We start from the raw sequence: 21,723 nt of genomic DNA on the forward strand, positions 1-21,723 counted from the left end.
GTGTCCTATCCCTCCCCAATGAATAAGGACAGCCACAGAATGCAAGTGGACCTGCAATATTTCTGCTAAAAGTACATTTAAAAAGTGTATGATGTACACTGCTCAGTTATTAATCTTAACTGTAAAACCATATTATTTTAAAACTAAAGCCAGTGTTGTAAGAAGTTAAAAAAACAAAAACAAACCACAAAATAAAAAAGCATTGATGTTTGAACAATTTATTTTTTTATACAATGGAACTTTAAATGTACACCATTCATACTATAAAATTAGACACACCAGCTACTCTAATGTTTCAGATAAAAAGGAATTTGTTATGTTTTTGCATTTATATAGGAACACATGTATAAAATAGTTTGGCTTTTTTTTTTTGTTGTAAAGACATGTAAACAAGAAATGAAGAATAGGACATGCACAACCTTATCACTATACTCTGTAGATCCCAGCCTCTTGCCACAGTTGGCCAACTGAAAAGGAACCCTTCGTAAAATAACAGTTTGTTTTTAAAAATAAAAACCATGCCTTAAAAATTAAACATTCATGGGAATTGTTTCACTCTGAAGAATGCTGGCTATTTTGTCCAAATCAATATCCGTTAAAGTAGCCTTCAATTAAACAGAATTTGGGATTGTGTTGCGTTTTACTAGTCAGAGGATAGTGAGACTTCTGGGCTTGAAAACAAGTGCAATAATGGTGATGATGCAGGAAAGTTTATGAAAAAACAAAAAACGCACACACCACTTAAAAGAACACTTTCAAATTTGACAATTATTGTCTTATAAAATAGACAACTATTAAAATGGCAATGAGGACCACTCAAAAGAGGTCATGCACATGAAGTGAATCCGAATAGGAATAGAGTGAACTTTTTTTTTTTTTAAAAGGGTAGATTTGTGATTTTGTGACTTTAAAAGAGCTATTAAGCTTATTAAATTTAATTGCAACAAAAAACAAACACATACCTCCTAGCAATGCAGGGCACAAAATTAGGACAAAATGATTGGCATGTCCCATAACTTGCAAACCCTCCATCTCTTGGGCCCCAAAAAAGCAGAAAGATGTCACAAACTTCAGAAGAACTATGTATAGGACTGTTCCACCTCTAACGTGCCAAGACTGGAGATTATTGTAGTTTAGATAAAATATTACCATTAGACTTCTATAGCATAAAAAGAAATTCATTAGCGCTTTAAATGTCAGTGCCTTAATATGGTTGTCTGCATTTATCATCTGCGTACACAAATCAAATTGATAAGAATATTTCCAGCAGTATTACTTTTGGGGCATATGCCAACAAATTATTGCCCAGAACATATATAGACATTGCCATCACTACACTGCCGTTATCACTTAGCATTTTAATATTATGACCCGTACGTTACAAGATAAGCTGTTTGATGTTATAATAAGATTGTGCCGATGTGCAACTCCAGTCATGGTAAAGTAATCATATCCCATCAAAAAATCTCCCCCATGCTGAGGAAATGTATCCTTCAGACTATATTGCAGTCGAAGACTGCATGTGTGAAACGAGATTTATTGAAAAGCGACACGAGAATAACAGCTTAGAAGAGAGTACCAAGCAGCTGTACAGGAGGTACAATGGCTTGCACAAATGTACTAATTAGCTAGCAGTGAAATATCATTAAAATTCTGTACTTTATATACTCACTTAACACAATACAACCTTATAAAAAAAGGAAAAGGCAAAAATACATCATTGGAAGTTTATATTAAATGGGAATTTACAAAATATAGCAACATCTACATGTAAGATTGTCAAAGATTCACATGCAATGCACACTGGAGAAAGGAAGAAAAAGTCAAATCTCACTGCTTTTATGAGAAAAAAAAAAGTAAATTAAAAAAAACTTTAATATCATACATTTAGACATTTCAAGCACTCCAAAGTGATCATTTGACAATAGTAAAATGAAAGATAACCAGTTAAAATAAGATGTTATTAGCACTTTTCTAGTGCTGGAGTGCACTGTATAACTTGTGATTTCTATGATCAAGAAAGATTTTTTTTATTTTTAAACCCCACTGCCATGTTTATGGGAAGGTTAATTTTTGTGAACAAAATATAATGCTCCAATATACTTGAAACTTACATTAAAATGAAACCCTAACTGAAATGCCCTGTCACTCCAGCACAGAAGGGTCCACTATAAAATGGAGATGGTGGCTAAAAATACAATTGAAAAATACCAGTAAAAAAAAAAAAAAAAAAAAGTTTAATTATACAATTTACATAGACAGTTTAACTCAAAAAAAGCAAAAACCTGCTTTTTTTTAAAAAAAAAAACCCAAAACAAACAAACAACTGTTACACGGTACCCAAAGTGGTAAAACCCAAACACATATTTGCTGGTGTCCATTTCTCAGAGCTTGTGTTCCAGAGTAGCATAATCCAAATCAGTCCATGTATTTTTCCATGAAAAGATAATAAATTTGGATAATCAGGAGATTAGCTGTTGATGTAAAATAAAAAATATATACGTTATATTCTATACTGGGAAAAGGGTGGGTTTGGCTGAAACTTCTACATAATATTTTGAGGGGGGGATTTCATAGAACAAGATAGGCAATTTATATTCTTATGTGGTATAACATTTAGAACAGAACTCACCTCTTTAACTGTAGCTTTGATGAATTTTTTTCTTGGGAACAGGTCATAACTGGGATAGCTCTCATTTACCTTAAACATAAAAATGAATCAATTCATTATAAGCCATATTACATGAAATATGCTGTAATTCTGTTTCAGGCATTTGCTGCTTTTTGCAAATAGTGTCATAGTGTCATACATACAGACATGATCACCAATCATTTCCAGCTATAATGAAGAGCACTGCTAAACATTTTAAGTCTGGGAATGCTGAAAGCAGTGTGGGTGGGTTTTTTTTTTTTTTTTTTTTTAATGTAAATTTAGTATATCTAGGCATTGTGCTGCAAATTACAGAAAACATCCAACTACAAAGCTTGAGGGCGTTTGCATTTTTTTTTAAAATAGGATTTTTGTTTTTTAAAAAAAAAAAAAAATATGGGCCTATTACAGAACTTGACGTTTTCTATTTAGATTAGTATAAATTGGATTCTGTATGCCAGCAGTGATAGACCTGCATACATACGTCCACAATTTAAATTATAATAACCGTGGTACCCAAGAGTTCCTCAGAATGTGATAACTACCTTCTTGCAGATTTCATTCATTGTGACTTCTTCAAGATTTACTTCAGCCAAAAGCTTTTTCACAGTTTCTCGGAGCTCATCATCAGTAGGTGGTTTATTCACCTTTTTGATCAATGGTTCATCGTCTGAGCTATCATCGGACTCACTTTCTGATGGAACAGGTTTCTCTGTAAATGGTTAAGTTTTAATTTTTTTTTAATTAATTTATGCCACTGTTACATGAATCTCAAAAACTTTTGCACATGAAATAAATTTAACGACACCAAGCCATTCATAGATAATGGCTGTTTTCAGAGAGAACATCAAAATAAATCTAACGTGAGACTCAGGAAATGCTAGTGAAACTAAATTATTAACCATACTGGTCAACTGAAAAAAAAAAGTTAAAAGGTGTTCAAATAAAAACTATTTGAAAAAAATTTCATCCAATGGTGGACAGTCAGTTTAGCCAGTGCAGAATTGATTATTAGGCAAAAGCACCTACATAGAGAATTCATACAGGAAATTAGACAGCTGCAATTAGTTTGAGAGTTTCAATCCAGACAGAAAGATCTCAAAAGTTATTGCTAATAGAAAGTTCACTGGAAGAAACCGTATTCTAAATTGATGCACGTGCACTGTAATCTATACAAGGCATGAACGAACTGAAAATTGAAATCTAAGATTTCTATAAGCAAGATTCAATTTGGCCTGAGGTGACGGGATGTCTCTGAAACAGTTGTCAGAGTTTACATGTCAGTTTTAACAAAAATCTGCACTCATTTAAAAGGAGCAGCGATTTCTGTACAGTATTATCTGGCACATCAACACGATGTCCGGTGGCAACTTGCAACTAATTGCATCTGCCACTAAAAGTCCTCATATTGATCAAGGATGAAGCATACCACTTAAACAATGGGAAGATGTTTTCATTTTTGTTATTTAAAGCAAGTCTCAAATAGTACAAAGGAAGATTTGTTTGAAAATAATTTTTAAGCAGTTTTATACAAATTCTGATTTACCTTTCTTGGAGCTGCTTGGGTTCTTCTTGTTCGTAGTACTGCTGTCTGCTTTTTTTACATTTGCAGTCTTTGTTGCTTTCTTACTCTTGGGAGTAGCTTTTGGTTTCGCCTTTTCTTTTTTGGGAGTTTTCTTGGGTGGCTACGGAGAGAGAGAGAGAGACAGCAGATTCAATTAAATGTATGTTTATCAGTGAAATCAAGGGGCTATGGTAATTTGTGAGGAAAAGGTCATACAGGGAGGAAATCAATTGGCCATGTTACGAGTAAAAGTAACGCGGCCTGCGCTTTATTACGGCTTTTTGGGGAGCTGCGAGCAGAAAGCCGTGATAAAACTAGCGTAATAACGGTAATCGTTTCAGCGCGATGGTACTTCGGGGCGAATTGAATTCCCCCCACAGAGTAATATAATACAAACATGCATGCAAAAAATAAAATGATATACCTCCTCCTCTTCTTCCTCCTCCTCCTCACTCTCTTTTTCACCATCTGAAGACTCCTTATCCTTTTTCTCATCTTCACTACTGGACTCGTCAGGCAAAATCACATTGGATTTATCAGCTTTAGATTTACGTGCAGATCCTGAGCTGCTGCGTTCCTTCTTACTACCTTTTGTGGGTTTTGATTTGGATTTTGGCAATGGCTGAAAGAGAAAATATGGTAAATACAAGAAACCACTGTTTCTATTAAAAAATTTATTTTAAAAACAGACTTTACAACTACCTCATATACTACAAAAAAAAAAATTACCTAGTCCATGCAATAAAACTAAGCGAATATGTGAATGGTGGTGGGTTTGTGGACCTTTTTTATTACGGTTTAGTATGCAGTCCATTACACTATTGTGTTCCCGGCTCTAAGTACAAGTACTCCAAGCAAATCTATACCTCTTTGTAATCTTAGGCTGTGGCATGTTTATAAAAACTATCATTTCAAAAATATTTTTTCCCCCACATAACCCTCAGCCCCCTTTTATGATTTTGATACAGTTTACGTGAGGGGAAGAAAATGCTGAGTGTTCTATAACATTCATCAATCGAGACTGTCCAATGACATTTGTTATATTTTGCAAATGTCAATATCTTACCAAGTTCTCCTCTTTACAAAAAGTAGCCGTCATCATGTGATCTGTGAGCAGCGAAAAGTCTCCACCATTTTCTCAAGCTCCTCACCGATCTGCGCTGCCTAGATTAAGGAGGAGCTCAGAAATCATGGCAGTGACATGTAACTGTTACTGACCTGACGGTAAAGCACTAATGGAGTGAAGTTTGTTTGGTGCTTTTCAGTGATATACACCGATCAGTCACAACATTAAAACCACCTGCCTAATGTTGTGTAGGTCCTCCTTGTGCCGCCAAAATAGCTCTGACCCGTCGAGGAATTGACTCCATAAGACCTCTGAAGGTATCTGGCACCAAGACATAAGCAACAAATCCTTTAAGCTGCGAGGTGGGCATCCATGGCTCTGACTTGTTTTTCCACAACACATTCCACAGATGCTTGACTGGATTGAGATCTGGGGAATTTGGAGGCCAAGTCAACACCTTGAACTCTTTGTCATGGTCCTCAAACCATTCCTGAATAATTTTTGCAGTGTGGCAGCACACATTATCCTTCTGAAAGAGGTCACTGTCATCAGGGACTACTGTTGCCATGAAGGGGTTTACGTGGCCTGCATCAATGTTTAGGTAGGTGGTACATGTCAAAGTAACATCCACATGATTGCTAGGACGTAAGGTCTCCCAGCAGAACAGTGCCCGGAGCATCACACTGCCTCCGCCGGCCTGCCGTCTTACCATAGCACATCCTAGTGCAAACACACCTGGCCTTCCACATGATGTAAAAGAAAACATGATTTATCAGACCAGGCCACCATTTTCAATTGCTAAATGGTCCATTTCTGGCACTCACCTGTCCATTGTAGCACATTCTCAGTGGTGGACAGTAGTTATCACTGATCGAACTTTGACCAGTCTGTAGCTATGCAGCAAGCTGCGATGCACTATATTCTGAAACCTATCATAGCCAGCAATTTGTGTTACAGTAGCTCTTCTGTGGGACAGAACCAGTGCTAACAGTCGCTCCCCATGTGCATCAATGAGCCTTGGTCGCCCATTACCCAGTCACCAGTTGTCTGTCCTTTGACCACTTTTAGTAGGTACTAACCACTGCTTACTGGGAACACCCCAGGAGACCTGTCGATGTCCTTATCAAAGTCTCTCAGATTCTTACACTTGCCCACTGTTTCCCACTTCCAAACATCAGCTTCAAAAACGAACTGTTCCCTTGCTGCCTAATATAACCCACCCCTCGACAGGTGCCTTGTAAACAGGCAAGTGTTATTCATTTGACTTGTCAGTGGTTTTAATGTTGTGGCTGATCAGTGTATATGAATCAGTTTTCTTCATTGCACGTATGTAAAGTCATTGTTGGAAGCCTTTGGCTCTTGTACATTTTAGAATTAGCTACACCTCATCTTATTAATAATGCTTGATTGCCGTTGTCCAGCAAGGTCTGCATAAAGACAGCCTTTTACTATTTTTGTCTTCCATTTTTAACAGTCTTCAATACAATTAAAGGGCTTCCGTCCCAACAAGAAAACAAAACCATACAAATACAAAAAACCCAAAAACAAACAAGACACCCGAGGGTCATTCCACATCAAATAAACACAATTTTAGAGAAAAAAACAAAAACCAAATTCTACCTTAAATTCTCTACTTTCAATTAAATTTGGTATGATAAATGCTGCCATGGGTGTAAAAAAACAAAAAAAAAAAACAAAAAACAAATCTTAGGCTGTACACTGGTTTTGAAGTTGTATGCCTTTAAAGCTACAATTTAACAAAAAGTTTGCTGTAAATATTTTTTAAAATTGCATTTGTAGCTCAACTAATTAAGCTACAGGGTTGGGAAAAGTCTCATTTTAAACCTCTCTTTCTTCTGATATACAACACAACAAAATGTAAAAATTTTCAAAATAAAAATTAGGATTTTCTAAAAAAACAGCCTTTTTTTTTTTTTTTTTTTTAGAAAAACCATCTCAAAAATTGTTCATACTGTTGTTAATAAATCCCCAAAAGTTTTATTTTGGGATCATCTGCTACAACAGCTTTCAGTTTTGAGTGATTTACAAAGATTGTATTTATTAAGGCACTACACATCTGAGGAAAATCAAATATTTTTTCAGTTCATTTCATTAGACGAATGCATTTTTCTCTTCAGGTGTGTTTGGGGTACATTTTACAGACAGCGCCTGCTCCCACTTCTGCGCAGACATGCAAACTTAAGTTGAAAGATACTCTACATGGAAAGACACTTCACTTGTATTGAATAGACCCGATTTCTACATTTCCCTGGATCACTACAAGTGGTCAGGTTAGGGTGGGCTTTAATTAGTGAAGTAAAGACCCTTGGTCACTAATTTAAGCCCACCCAAACCTAACCTGACCCTGGACCATTTAAAAAATAAATAAATAAATAAAAAAAAAAAAGAGAGTTTAATTACAGTGGAGTATCAGACTAAGAGAATGTGTGCTGGGAGCAGGGAGGAACAGCAACTTTGAGAAAGGGTGCTGGGAGGGAGAGACCCAGCAGACTGGGAGCAATACTGTACTCACAAGAAGAAGCCTCAGGCATCCGCCCAGGCAGAGAAGAGAAGGAACAGCTCATGAGGCTGCTGCTGATCTCTATGTGTCAGAGGAGCATGTGATGGACTCCTCCAATTAGAGCTCAGCAGATGGAAATTATTTCCCCCAACTCCCTGGCAGACCAGTCCGAGCCTATGTTGGTGTTTAAATTGGTTGAGAAGTAAAGAAAAATAAATATGAAGGAAAAAAAAAAAAAAAAAAAAAAAAGAAGTGACAGGTACCTTATGCCGCATTGTTTCAACCCATTTAAAAAAGGTTAACCATACTTCTAATAAGAAGGGGTTGAGAACCATTTCAGAATGGATGTGTAATTTTTTCCCCCCGAAATGCCAAAAGTTGCAAGAGTTCGTGCCAGCTGTAGAAAACAACTTGGGACACCGAGAAGAGCAATAGGGTCATTGTTCAGTTCCTCAAGATACTACACTATCACCTCTTACTTGCTGACATCAGAGGTTATGTAACTGCCGTCTATGACAAAAAACGGTGGCTTGCATTTATTCTGGAGAAAGATAAAAAGCATTGATGAAGTGAAAGTGACATTCCCCCACCCAGCTGGTCTATCACCATATTTCCCATACTAAGGAAGCCGGATGTTTTATGAACTACTGTGGTAGATGTTCTGTGTACAATGAGTCAGTCATGTCTAATGTACACCCTTTCTGAAATGGAAATACTAAAAACAAATGAAGCCTTCAGCCTGTTCCAACTGATCAAGTAGCACCATCCATCCAGACCAGCAGCACCAAATGGTAGTAATATGTAGTAAGCCTTCTTAAAATATGTGAAAGACAAAACGTATCACAAGTATTTTAAACATTTCAGTATTAACATACTGTATCATTGTACGCAATATACATCAAATGGATTGTTTAAAGAGATTAAAGTTAATTTAATGAACAGGCCTAAATATTTCCCATTTTCATTATTTTAACAAACAGTCCAAAGCGAAAGCTCTTGCAGCAGATGATCCCAAAATAAAACTTTGGGGATTTATTAACAGTAGGGACAATGAGATGTTTTTCAAGCAAAATCACTGAGAAAATCAGAATTTTGATTTTGAAAATATTACATTTGAATTTTTATTAAAATATAATGCTGTTATTTTAAACCTCTTTTTATGGGTTCACACGATACGAGACCTCGCCCAAATCTAGCTCAATTAGTTGAGCTACAAATGCAATTTAAAAAATGTTGAAGGCAAATATTTCATTACAAAATTGCAGCTTTAAAGGCTTATAACCTCAAAACCAGTGCACATAAACTAAGATTTGGGATTTTTCTGGCAGCAATGGTAGCATTTATTATACGAAATTTCATTATAATCTGAAACTGTCAGTTTGAAACCCTCTGTTGATTTGATGTGGAATAAAATCAGACTCCACTCCCCCTACTTAGTTCTAAAAAACAAAACAATCTCATACAAATAGGTTTTTGGTTTTTTTTAAGTACCGTTTTCCCGCACTACATTTACACAGCCCTCTAGTTTAATTCTTGATGGTAGATCTTACTTTTCCTGTAGACTTTGGCTCCATGAGGAAAGTCATAATTCTAGAAATCAACTCTGTGTTTGGGCCAGATTTTTCCAAATCAAGAACACCACAGATATTTTTCAAATCACTTTTCTTTATTCTACAAAAGTAAAAATATGGCAAATTAAATTCACAAATTCAATACACGACTGTAAAGGAGTACTACAAAATACAATTCTTACTTTTTAAGCATCTCTTCTTTCTTTTTGTACAGATCACTTCCTTTCTCAAAGGAAAACCCATTGAACTGCCCGATCGTCTTTTTTACTAGGTTGACCTAAGACAAAATTGTTTTTAGTCATTATTTACCACAAAAGGGGAAAAAAAAAAACAAACAAACCAAACACACAAAAACTCATGACGACTGTATGAACATGCCTATTAGTTCCCCCCCCCCTCTCTCTTCCTTCATTTAGATCACATCTGCAAACTTAGGAGGACCACATTTTACTTTTAGTTGTTTTTTTACAATATAAGTGAAAAATACAAACTGTTACAATTCATGTGGAATTGCAGTAGACAACAAAACTATAGTAGATCATGAAGGCAAATACAAGTAAAAGAAAGCCAATACCATCAAATACACATACTTAGCATTTTTGTCTGTTTCTAAACATGAAAATGGTACGAGTCATATGATGTTTTCATGCTGTAAATCTACACAAACAGATGGGCACCTGATGAATACGGTTTGCACAATGTGTACTATAAGAGAAGTGCTGTTTGTTTTTTTTGCATTCTATACTTACTGTGCCCATACGATTAAACAACAGACGGTGTAACAATCGCAACTCTTCACATTTCTTTTTCTTCAAGAAATATTGGATTCGTTCAATATCGTACAGCTTTTGTCCCTTTCCTAGAAAGGAGAAAAAAAAAAAAAATCAAATAAAATTTTTTTCTGACTGTTAAAAGCCTTTTCCTTGAGATACTCCATGGCAGCCATTACAATGGGCAAGTGCATTCCTAGTTTAGTTAGAGACAGATTAAGTAAAATCACCCCAGGCAGTATATAAGGCAGCTCCCTCTCTTCATCTGATTACCTTCCTAAGTCACCAGTGAAAAAGTCTAAAAACAGATCAATCATGGGAGGGAAACTGGGCTGCCATGGAGTAGAGGAAAAATTCATGGTAACTATAATTTGCCATTATGCCTCTTCGATCCTCCATGGCAGATATTAAAGTGGAATGTACTCAAGCAATGTAGTAAGGAGGCCTACAAAAGAGATTAAACAAATATGCTGCAAAATCAAGAATTTATTTAGGCTCTGTGTGAAGAACATAAAACTGATTCTAAACTGAAATTTAATAGAATAAAAAAAAGACATTCAGATGACGTAATGATGTCCATCCAGCTGTAAAAAGCTGTCCTGTGCTCCAAATCCTTCTGCCCTGAAAAAATAAATAAAACTTTCCCTAGCCAAGTCTGATAAGTGCAGTTTTATTTGATATTACTAGGTTCTTGACAAAAGCATGGCAGCAAACCTCCTGATTAATGTGGAATGAAGACACCACCTTTGGCAGAAACGTTGGATTGGCCCCAAGTACCAATTTATCAGCATATATATTCAGAAAGTATTCATTACACCACAGCACCAGCAATTCTCCAATCTTGTGGGTAGAAGTAACAAACAGAACCACCACCTTTAGTGTCATCCAGCTCAGAGAAACCTCTTGTAGTGGTTCCAAAAGGATCAGACATCACTGTTGATTACTAAATGAAGTTCACGCGTAGCCCCAAAAGGACCCAATACAGGGACAGTTCCTGTTCACTGCTTGGAAGAAAAGAATAACAAATTCCTGATGCTAATTTGGTATCCAAGAAGCCACTCCGTACCTTCAGTGTAGATAAGGCCAGAACCTTGCTGAATACATCCTTAAGGAGGACAAGGATACATGGAATAGCTGCTGCAGGTGGCTTGGCTTTAGACTCTCACCATATGATACATTTCTTCCAAACTGACTTTTGAATAGTTCTTCTTCCTTGCAAAGTGTGTTGATCACTGGCTCCATGACTCCTCTCTGAGCAGCTTCAACTTAATCTCCACTCCATTAACACGAATCACTCCACATTTGAATGAAGTATTGGTCCTTTGTGCAGGAGATCTGTCAAACGAGGCAGCAGCCATTGTTGTCCCGGGTACCATGGTCAAAACCGAAGGACTGCCATCACTTCTGCTTTTTGTGTCAAAAGAAGAACCTGGAAACCTTGATATTCTCATTTGTTATTAGTTCATTCTAACCAACACCATCTCTCCTATAAAGCTCAAAAATTATAGAAGTCCCCTGTTGCAGGTCAGGACATGGGGGGGAAACCCCCCCCCCCCCAAAAAAAAAACAAAAAAAACAAAAACAAGCCAAGTGTGCAACGTTCTTCAAATAAAAACCACAATCATACATTGTAATCTTGCTCACTTACAGGCAAATCTCATAGGAGAATATCATGAAAGCCCTCTGCTGTTTTTTCCACTAGTCTATTCAAAGGCCCATTTGTCATTAGGCTTTCGTGCAGGGATGAATTTCAGCCAAGTCTGCCCCTGCCAGTGACTACCTCTCAGCCAGAAGATTTAAACACCCTGTTTGTGCGCTTGAACACATGGGCAGACCCGGCAGATCTAAGCAATAGTCATTGTTAAGTCTTCTGATTTGTCCTCAATTCTTTACCCCTACTACATCCATATAGTTTTTTCTTTTTGAGCAATCAGACTTACTCTGTCTGGTGTACAGAAATGGGATGAGGAAGAGTTGGGGTATTTTGACCTTTAATTTTGTGGCACGTATTTAGATTTACCCTCAGAAGACTTCTGTATCATGGTGTTTAATTTGTCTCCAGAGAGCAGGAACCCAGAGGGCTCGCTTAGCAAACACTGCAAATGCAATAGGCCTTGCTAAAAAAGTATTGGTGCCCAGAGAGGCTTCACACAAAAATGTGATGCTACTCGGCATAACTTAAATACATTTCTCAAAATGTATTGTATGCTCATTTTATCTTGGACATCTTTTAGTGTTTCTCCACAATGTAAGCACCCTGGCTACACCGGATTTCATAGTGGTTACAGATGAAATATAAAGCCTCTTAAAACAACTCTCCATCTTTCTATTAGTGGGATTCCTTATGGGACCACCATTATGAAGAGGAATAGTAGTTCTGACCAACATAGTAGCTACAGGTATGTCTACTTTTTGGAACCAAGCTCTTATTCTTCTGCACTGAATGGAAAAAATATGCTCTAATCTGAGCTGAATGAAGCATTTCCACCTGCACCGATTCCTTATGAATAAGTTTTTTCACAACTTGAAATACTGGGCAAACTCTACACATCTAACTGCAATCTTCAAAAACGTATTTCAGCTCCTTCTTCTGCCATACCCATAAAATTGCATGTGCATTTAAAGAAATACCTACAATGTTTAATCTATACAATGTGGAAATGTTGCACAATCTCCCCAGATTCATTACTAAATTTACTGAATGAGAATATATATTATCAAAATCCATACTTGTCTGATATCCTGCTCTCTTTAAGCCTTGCATAGCACACAGATCCTCCTAGTCATAAAAGACTCCATCAGGCTAAAAGTTTCTTAAACTGCCCTTGGTTTGAAAGCTACATACTAAACAAAAGACCCATTTCAGATTCAATTGTTAAAAAGTTTCACAGGCTTCATAAACTCAATGTTACTGAACTTTGCTTTCCTCCCGCAGGCACTATCAGAGTACTGAAAGGACAGTATATTAGTAACTAACAAGCCTACTGTATGACAACTAAAGCACCCCTAACATAAAGGCTTACCTAGAGCGGGTGCTCGCCAGCACAGTTAAAGATAAAAGCAGTTCAGAGTTTTCCCTTTGCATGGTCCTCCATTTTGGTATACTACAATGCGGCACAGTTGTCAGGGAACTGGCGCAAGATTTAAACTTAAAAAAAAAAAAAAAAAAAAAAAAAATCGGATCTGCTCCTGCAAATAACAGACTGGGGCTCACCGGGTTGCCAGCCCAGTGCTCGGCTTTCACCGGGGATGGTGCGTCACCAGGACCATGATGAAAGTAGGCTCCTACACTACAGGACATCACTAAACACAAGAAAAGAGGCAGAGAAAACAGAGACTGCTTTATATACTTTGGTATTTGTACTTAACAGGTCTATTCAAACTAGAAGGGAACTTACTGATTTGTAAGGGCTGCATTGGAGGATTGAAGAGGAAATTATATTACTACTCAATCGCATTGTGTGGGCTGGGGGAAGGGGGGGGGAAATAAAAAATAAAATAAAAATAATGGTAGTGAATCCTTTAAACGCAAAACGAACCAATTTCTCAAATTTTTGGTCATTGGCAAGTGTCAGATGTATGGATCTCTGTAGGTAGTGTTGCACCCAACAGAATATTTTTTTACAGCACTTGGCGGTTCCATTCTGTGGACATGTGGGGCCTACTGCTTCGCGAGTGAGCTATTGTTAATCCTAGACGTTTCCACTTAACAATAACAGCATTTACAGCGAATGAGGCAACTCTAGCAGGATAGAGATTTGACAAACTGACTTGTTGCATCCTATGACAGTGCCATGCTGAATATCTTCAGTACTACCCACTCTACAGAAGATTGCATGGGTCCCCCATTATAACAATCATCTCCCAAGATCGGTCAGCATAGGAACAGTGTGTGTAATACAGGACAAAAATGAATAAAATAAAACGTAGTTATCCCGGACCAACGGCAACTGACGTAAATCAGAAAAATTTTGCGAAAATAATCCAGTGTTCTCCCCAGAGCTCCACTCAGCTGTTTTTACTTACCACACGGCTTTTGGGAGTCCTGTTTATAAATAAACTACACAATTGTTTCTCCTGTTCTCCTGTTAGAACATGAACTATGTGAGCGCTACAGCCAGCAGCGAGTGGTACACCACTGACCAACAGTAGACCAGTCCTGGTAGGTGTGGGCAATAACCTCCAACATTTTTCAATAGTATTGCAAAGTAGAACTGTCCCCACCCAGCTACCTCTTAATACCACCAGCTAATATTTGCAGATGGCAGGGAGGAGCAAGATAGAGAAAAGAGAACTGCACTGAGAAGTAAAAAACAATTCAAACCCCCCCCCCAAAAAAAAAACAAAAAAACAACAAAAACAAGCAGCCACACACCATGATATTGTTGAGATTGTATGATATTGAGATGAAAGTGTATTTATGCTTTAAAAAGGTGCACAGAACACAATAACTTTTGTATATTGCATTTGGAAAGCTATTGGCTGGATATTAATCTTGAATGTTTTCTTACCATCAGTTAAGATTGGCTCCTTTTTTACCATAGTCATTTCCAAGCTCAGCCTATCAACTTTCTTCTTTTCTCTTTTCCCCTCAACAATAAGGCTCTTTTCTGAATAGAAAAACAAGCAGAAATACTACATTTTAAAAGACGAATGGGAAGAAGGAACAATGTCAAATAGGGATTCGGGAAAGCAGGAGGTTCTACTTTTCTCCAGTGGGGGTTTTTTTTTTTTTTTTTTTTTTTTAACTGTGGTAATATTTAGATTTCAAAGTTTCTGTTCATAATTTCACAAACCTTTTTTCTCATCTTCCTCTTCTTCATCCTCCTCCTCGTCATCCTCCTCTATTTCATCATTCTCCTCCACTTTGTCATTTTCGCCTTCTTTCCCATTTGCAGATTCATTGGTTTCTTTGTCTGGTGTTGACTGCTCAACAGTTTCTGGCTCCTCGTTGTCAATAGTGTCCGATTCACCAGCAGGAGACTTTTTTTTCAACTGAAGAAAACAGACAAAAATGAGCGACTCTAAAAATAAAATGATATTTAATTCTATCCACCTATCTCTATATATACACACACACACTAAAAGCAGCATATATACACACAAAATAAATGACAAGATATAAAAGTGACAACCTTAACCTCAAATTTTTCATGTACTAAATCTGAAAAAAAGTTATGAATATTGTACTGTACGGGCAATAGTGAGCATGTGTGATCACAGGGAGTTGTATCTGGTATTCACTTCACTACAAAAACAGCTATGAGACTATTTGAGCAAGTCACCCTGTCTGCAGTAGGTTCAAGTTTACACCATTTAGCAACAAACATACTGTGCTGGAAGTTGCTAGTACAAGTTAACAATTATGATTTATTGTATTAGGCAATGTCGCTATATGCTAAGAAAGCTGTTGGCACATGTTGGACAACCTGCCACTAACAATTTGGGATATGACACGCCACAAGTGTTCATACAAATTGCTGGCTCCTAACTTTTAGAAAACTTTGTTTACCCCCAACACTTTATTTTGAATCATTGTACTTCCAAAACGTAAATGTTCTGATGCATCAGGATTTCATTCCAAGCCATGTTTATATATTGCTCCCTTTATTTTGACAAGTTTTCCAGTCCCTGAAGCAGATAGAGTAATGCTAAACATAGCTCCCAACATTGAGACTAAAAAGTACAGTGCTGGGTCTCAAACCACAGAATCTTCATCCAATGGTACGAAAATCTCCAACAGGCTTTCTGGCAACCTCTATGAAATTTCTTCAATGAGCTTTTTACCACCCTCCCAATAAATTCCAGATTTGTGCAGTGCCTGTGCTTTTGTTGTTCCAGGGACAATCATCACTGTCATGGAAAACGAACTGCCAGAGTTGCCATGAGCCACTTAAGCTATTTTGTCTAATGGATTGTTTTGGAGGACAGCCTGTACAGAGTTGCATCAAACTCTATCCATTTCTTTATAAGAACATGACAATGCTCTGGTGGTGTATTAAAAATATTTATAATCTTCTCACAAGCTTGAAGATGAAGTTCTTGTTTTGAAATGTACTAATATTTTTTAAATAAATACAGGTGAAATCAATTATGTGATTACTGTAGAAAACTGATAACGTTCTGCAACTATGAATATAACTTTCTCAGTACAGAATTGTGTCATATAGTTTTAAATTCAAGTCTAAATAAAAATATGAATTCATAAAACCAAAACCCTCAAACCTAAATAACACTGCATGATTTGCTTTAAAGCTATACTACCTATTGATAAAACAAAAACCTCACAAAAACACAACATGATCTTCCATGAGGCTGCAGGGGTCTACTACATGCAGACCACAGTTGCTCCTTTTCGCCACTGGCTAGGCCACAGTCCCTGGTAAGAAAGGCTTAAAAAGAGACAGACAGAGGTAGTCTCTTCAGTGCAGTAACGACTAGGAGTCACTACTCTTGTCAGACTGGTCCAGGATAGCGCCTGTGTGGACATCGAAGCCTCTGCAGACTGTGCTTTCTTTGTAGACCTGCAAAAAGCAGGGGCAAATTGAGCTCAGTCCCTATTACTTGGGTAGGCGAGTAAAGAGTGTGACTGAGCATCCAAGATTGTGCATCAAAGTGACAGACACTGGAGAGGTATAGGAGTTTGTAGTTTGAAGCGTTGGTATGGTTATAGTTGCTATTATTTTGAGCTAGATAGAGATCAATAGATAAGGCCCGTTATGAAGCATAGGGCTGACCTACAGGCAGAGGAGTCAGCTGGTAGGGCGAATAGGGCTCTTTAAAGCAGATAGGCAAGTAGGGATTTTTGTTTCCATTACTCTGGTTGATGGCTTACCTGTTCGGAGGGTCCCAATGTCACTTCCTGCTGGATCAGCCCACCAGGAAAAAGGGATGTCTCTCATAGACCAGTTCTCTACAATCGAGGTTGTAGATACAATAACTAGCACGTGACAAGTTTGGATTTCATGCACGACACAAGTGCCTGAAGTTACTTCAATGTCAGGCACTTATGGAAGGAGATTGCACGTTACTGCATTGCTTGTCTGGTACACAGCCTGCAGTATGAAGCTGGCGACTGCCCCTAAAAAGTCAAAGGACACGTGCCAAGTAAGCCCTAACCAGGGGTGTTGAATTCCATATTTAAGTTAGATAGGTTTGGTTATTACTCCCTATTCCTCCTCAGTACTCTTTATATAGCCTGTGGAGGGAAAGAAAACTAGATTGATAAATAGCAGTTTGTGATAAAAGAATTATCACATTATTATATGGAAACATTATGGTAGGAGTGGATCCCTAAAGATGATAATTTGGTGCAACCCCAAAAACTCTTTTAGAGTTAATAGACTGGATGAGGAAAAATGTTGTATCTAAAGAAGAAATTATCACTCAAAAGACTCACTCAAGGCAATATTTTTAATAACCATTAAACCTGCTAGGAAAATTGGAGAACTTCAGGCACGGTGGTACAAGAAACCATTCTTAAACACACACATGGTTCTTCAAACAGATCTGGCTTTTTTGTTAAAAAAAAAAAAAGAAAAAGAGAAGTGCATACTTTTGGACTTGGTAAGAACAATATCTTGGTCTCTATTTATAACTAAAGAAAACTGCAAATGAGATGTACATCCTGAAGGTCCAAGATGATGTCAAATTCCTTCCAAAGCAAGCTGGCAAAAATGGATTACAGAAGTTATTGCACGAGCAACGAACAAAAAAAAGGGAATGAGGTGTCGAAAATATTGAAGCCACATTCTATGAGAGGAGTGACTTCCTGGGCTCACCAGTCACAGTCATCAGCAGATCTTTCCAAAGCACTATCTTGGTCATCAGTTCATACATTTTCCAGACACTATCTTATAGAGGTTATGACTTATGTGGACACACAGTTTAGAAAATTCTTCAAAAAGTTGATCAATAGAAGCAACTTTTGTGTGCATGCATAGATCAGTTTTATTGCCACCCCCATACTGATTGTCTGGGTAGATCCCATACGCGATACCTGAAAAGGAGATATGCAAATTATGTGTACCTGATCATTTCTTTTCCTTCGAAAACTCTATGGCAGCCCCAATTTTCCCACCCATTTTCTTTGGGGACATTTTTCCAGAGACAGCTTGGGAAGACACTCAAAAGACAAGTAGCAGGAGTCACACTATATACCTTCATGGTGTGTCCAACAGTTTGTGTCTATACTCCATTAACTAATGATAAAACCCATATGTTAGGGCTGCCATGGAGTTCAAAGAAAAGATATTATGTAAATTTTGACTTTTTTTTTTACTCTACCAAAGAGGTTTTATTGTGTACTGGAGCCAGATATGCATTTCATGTAGCAACATAATCAAGTTAATCTGTCCCCAAAACATTAGAAAAGATGGAGTTCTTTGAGACAGGGTAAAAAGAATGCAGCTGTAAATAATAGGCAGCTGTGTTTAGTGCTGCAAAACACAGGGAAATTGTACAAGGTTTCATAAGCTTGTCACATAATTCACATTTTGGGACTTTCAGAATTGCTTGTGGTTACTTTCTCTAGAATCTAGAGCACGGCTTTTTAATACTATATGTGGTTATAACACATTAGACAATAATCCCATAATTTTCTATGCAAACTTTATAATTAATTTATGATATCAGAACAACTACATATTAACACCCTCATAAATGATGGTATTTTAACTGCACTTACAGTTAACCCAAAGAGACAGGGCTTTTTCTAAACTACAAATCACCCTAATAGACAAGTACAAACTGTGCTATCAGCATTTGGTTAAGCACACCTAAACAATGATTAAGACAAAATTAAAATCTAGTACATACTTCCTCCTCCACATTTATTACTCTTACTTTTCATTGATTTTTTTTTTAGACCATTCCCAACACTTACTAATATTTACTTTATTATAAATGGGATAATGTACTCCATACGGTAAATTATATGGATATTAGAAGTCATCAATAAGTTGTGTAACCATACTAAAGCATAAGGCTGTAGATCAAATGCTTTGATATAGATCACTGAAACTCAAGGGGACTTCTAATATCAAAGTATGAGTATTGGGTGCATTATTACTTACAGTAATTCCTAACAAACACTGAAATACTGTGTGGATTAAGTATTTACAAGCATTTATACATGCATTATCATATATAGATAGAATGTTTATTAATTTCTTGTACTATACAGTGATACATTTATGCTTTGAGTGACAAAAAAAAAATAGCAGTCACACAAAGAAGGCTTGTTATAGTTTGTTTATTTTAAATGTATCAACTTTCAGTTTTGAAGCCTTGACATCAATTGCAGTTATAAGTTATACACTAGAGTTGGTCAAAGGCTAATTCAATTTTACTGGAATCCCCTGGTGTCTCTGTCCCTTGGTAATATAGGAAGGCATCAAGATTTTCCCCCAGAGTTGTTTAGTCTTTTTACACAAAGAAATTAAATACAACAGTATTCCCAGTAGTAGTGACAGCTCCCAAAACAGCTAGAGGAGGGAAGTACAAATGTATCTTCTAGCTGCACCTGATGCCATAACAAGTGAAGAACAGACCGAGACCTATTGTGTTTGACATATTAGATAACAACCAACTTTAAAATCTCTATCTATCCTTAAACCACCACTGATATGTTATCTCCTTGACATATCAAGGGGGTGAGTGTGTTAATTTGCAGGTTTCTTGAAAGTTAGCAGTACAATGTGTCAAGACCTGCAAGTAACCCCAAGAGATGAGGGTAAATTATAGACAGTCTTCTCTCCCTTTCTAGATACATATGTATAAATATCACCGCTACACCTGCCAACATTATCAAAACACCATAATTACTGAGGTTAACATAGATAAAACCATTTACAAACATGCCATGTACTAAGGTTTCAAAAACACAATGCGTTGTGATACACAACATACAAAGGATTAATGTAGTTTTGTTTTTTTAATATTAGCCAGTCACAAATATAAAATGTCCTTATCAAGCAGAGCTACGTTATTGATCACCTACATACTAGTGGCGGGCTTCCCAATAGACACACATAATAGCTATAGGAGCACGGTGCTCACATACCGCGCACGCACATAATGTGACCTAGGCGCACACATACAAATACTACACACGCAGGACACTTCATGACGGCCGCAATCACATCCTGGATACTCACCCTGTGCTCGGGCCGGCGTGACATGGCGCTGCTGCTGGAGGAAGAGCTGAGAGACGAGACTTTAGCTCGGCGGGAAGAGACAGCCAAATAAAGAGAGGCGGGCTAGGTGACGCTTAAGACCCCACAACGAAATGTTTCAGGAAAGATTTGCGACAGATGCGCTGTCCGTACAGTGATGTTTATTATTTATTTATTTTTTATTTAAAATGGCGGTGTTACAGCAAAGCGGGAAAGCAACGGCCAACCACAAGAGGAGAGGAGGGACTGGGAGGGAGGGGTTACTACAGGCTGAGAGAGACACGGTGGGAATGACAGAAACAGAACATGAGCAGCGTCTCATTAAAGGATGGGACAAAACCTACCCCGGAAGGAAAGAAGAGAATTATATAATTGTTATTCACGATTTACACGGAGCTTTCCTTACAGTCATTTAAAAAGTTCCTGGCAGGATTTCTATTCAACACATGTCTAAGTTTCCTGCACACATGGGATTCAAGACAGCTTATTATAGAAAATCATTGGAAAAAACATGCATTTTTCATTTCAATTGCTGCGTTACCTGATCTGAATCAATTATTTTTGCATCTCTCTGCTTTACTGCCAGGCAAACCCATCTACTCACTGCACATTAGTACAAACGATACAGTAATATCCAAAAACATTGGCACCGTTGCCCTTTTTTTTTCAAATAACTCGCACTCCATTACATATAAATTGAATTTAACAACAGTATTTTCGTCTCCACAATTCTTGCCCTGTTAATTTTTTTCTTTTTTTTTAATATACAGTATATACTTTTAATCAGAAAATGCAAATATATTTCATTGACATAATTATGGACACCCTGGACTTAATATTTGGAAGCACAGCCTTTGGTCAAAATAACTGCAATCAACTGCTTTCAATAGCAATGAAGAAGCTTCCTGCACCTTTCTACTGACAAATTGGTCCACTCTTGTGCATACTGCTACAGTTCTCCCATATTTGAGGGGTGCCTTCTCCCAACTGCTGTATACAAAAGTCTCCACAGGTGTTCTATGGGATTTAGATCTGGAGGTAAATTTAACAAGTGCAGAGTTTCTGACAGGTTTGAAAAGTGGAGATATTACCTATAGCAACCGATAAGATTCTAGCTATCATTTTGTAGAATGTACCAAATAAATAACTAGAATCTGGTTGCTGTAGGCAACATCTCCACTTTTCAAAACCTCTGGAAACTCGCAGCTTGATACATTTACCCCCTGTACTCATTGCTAGCCACTTCAGAAAAGTCCAGTGTCTTTGACTATTCCTGGGTGCCTTTTGAAGCGTGTTTGAGGTCATTGTCCTGCTGGAAAACCCATGACCTTTTGACAGAGAACCAGCTTTTTGACACTGGGTTCAACATTGTACTCCAAAATGGCCTGGTAATCCCCACATTCCAT

The 21,723-nt window shown here is 37.3% G+C and overlaps 1 protein-coding gene across 1 annotated transcript; it reads right to left on the reverse strand.

Annotated features, from left to right (window-relative positions):
- Positions 1-202: 202 nt before the first annotated feature.
- On the reverse strand, positions 203-20,520 carry DEK (DEK proto-oncogene). Its single transcript, XM_075213128.1, has 11 exons — positions 20,300-20,520; positions 14,939-15,137; positions 14,654-14,752; positions 10,122-10,231; positions 9,555-9,649; positions 9,352-9,472; positions 4,639-4,836; positions 4,197-4,335; positions 3,196-3,362; positions 2,633-2,701; positions 203-2,474 (listed from the first exon to the last, which is right to left on the reverse strand). The coding sequence occupies exons 1-11, from the start codon at positions 20,321-20,323 to the stop codon at positions 2,463-2,465; spliced, it is 1,233 nt and encodes a 410-aa protein (XP_075069229.1). The 5' UTR covers positions 20,324-20,520; the 3' UTR covers positions 203-2,462.
- Between the last annotated feature and the right edge of the window lie 1,203 nt (positions 20,521-21,723).

This window comes from Mixophyes fleayi, chromosome 5, assembly GCF_038048845.1.
Source record: "Mixophyes fleayi isolate aMixFle1 chromosome 5, aMixFle1.hap1, whole genome shotgun sequence".
NCBI classification, from domain to species: Eukaryota; Metazoa; Chordata; class Amphibia; order Anura; family Limnodynastidae; genus Mixophyes; species Mixophyes fleayi.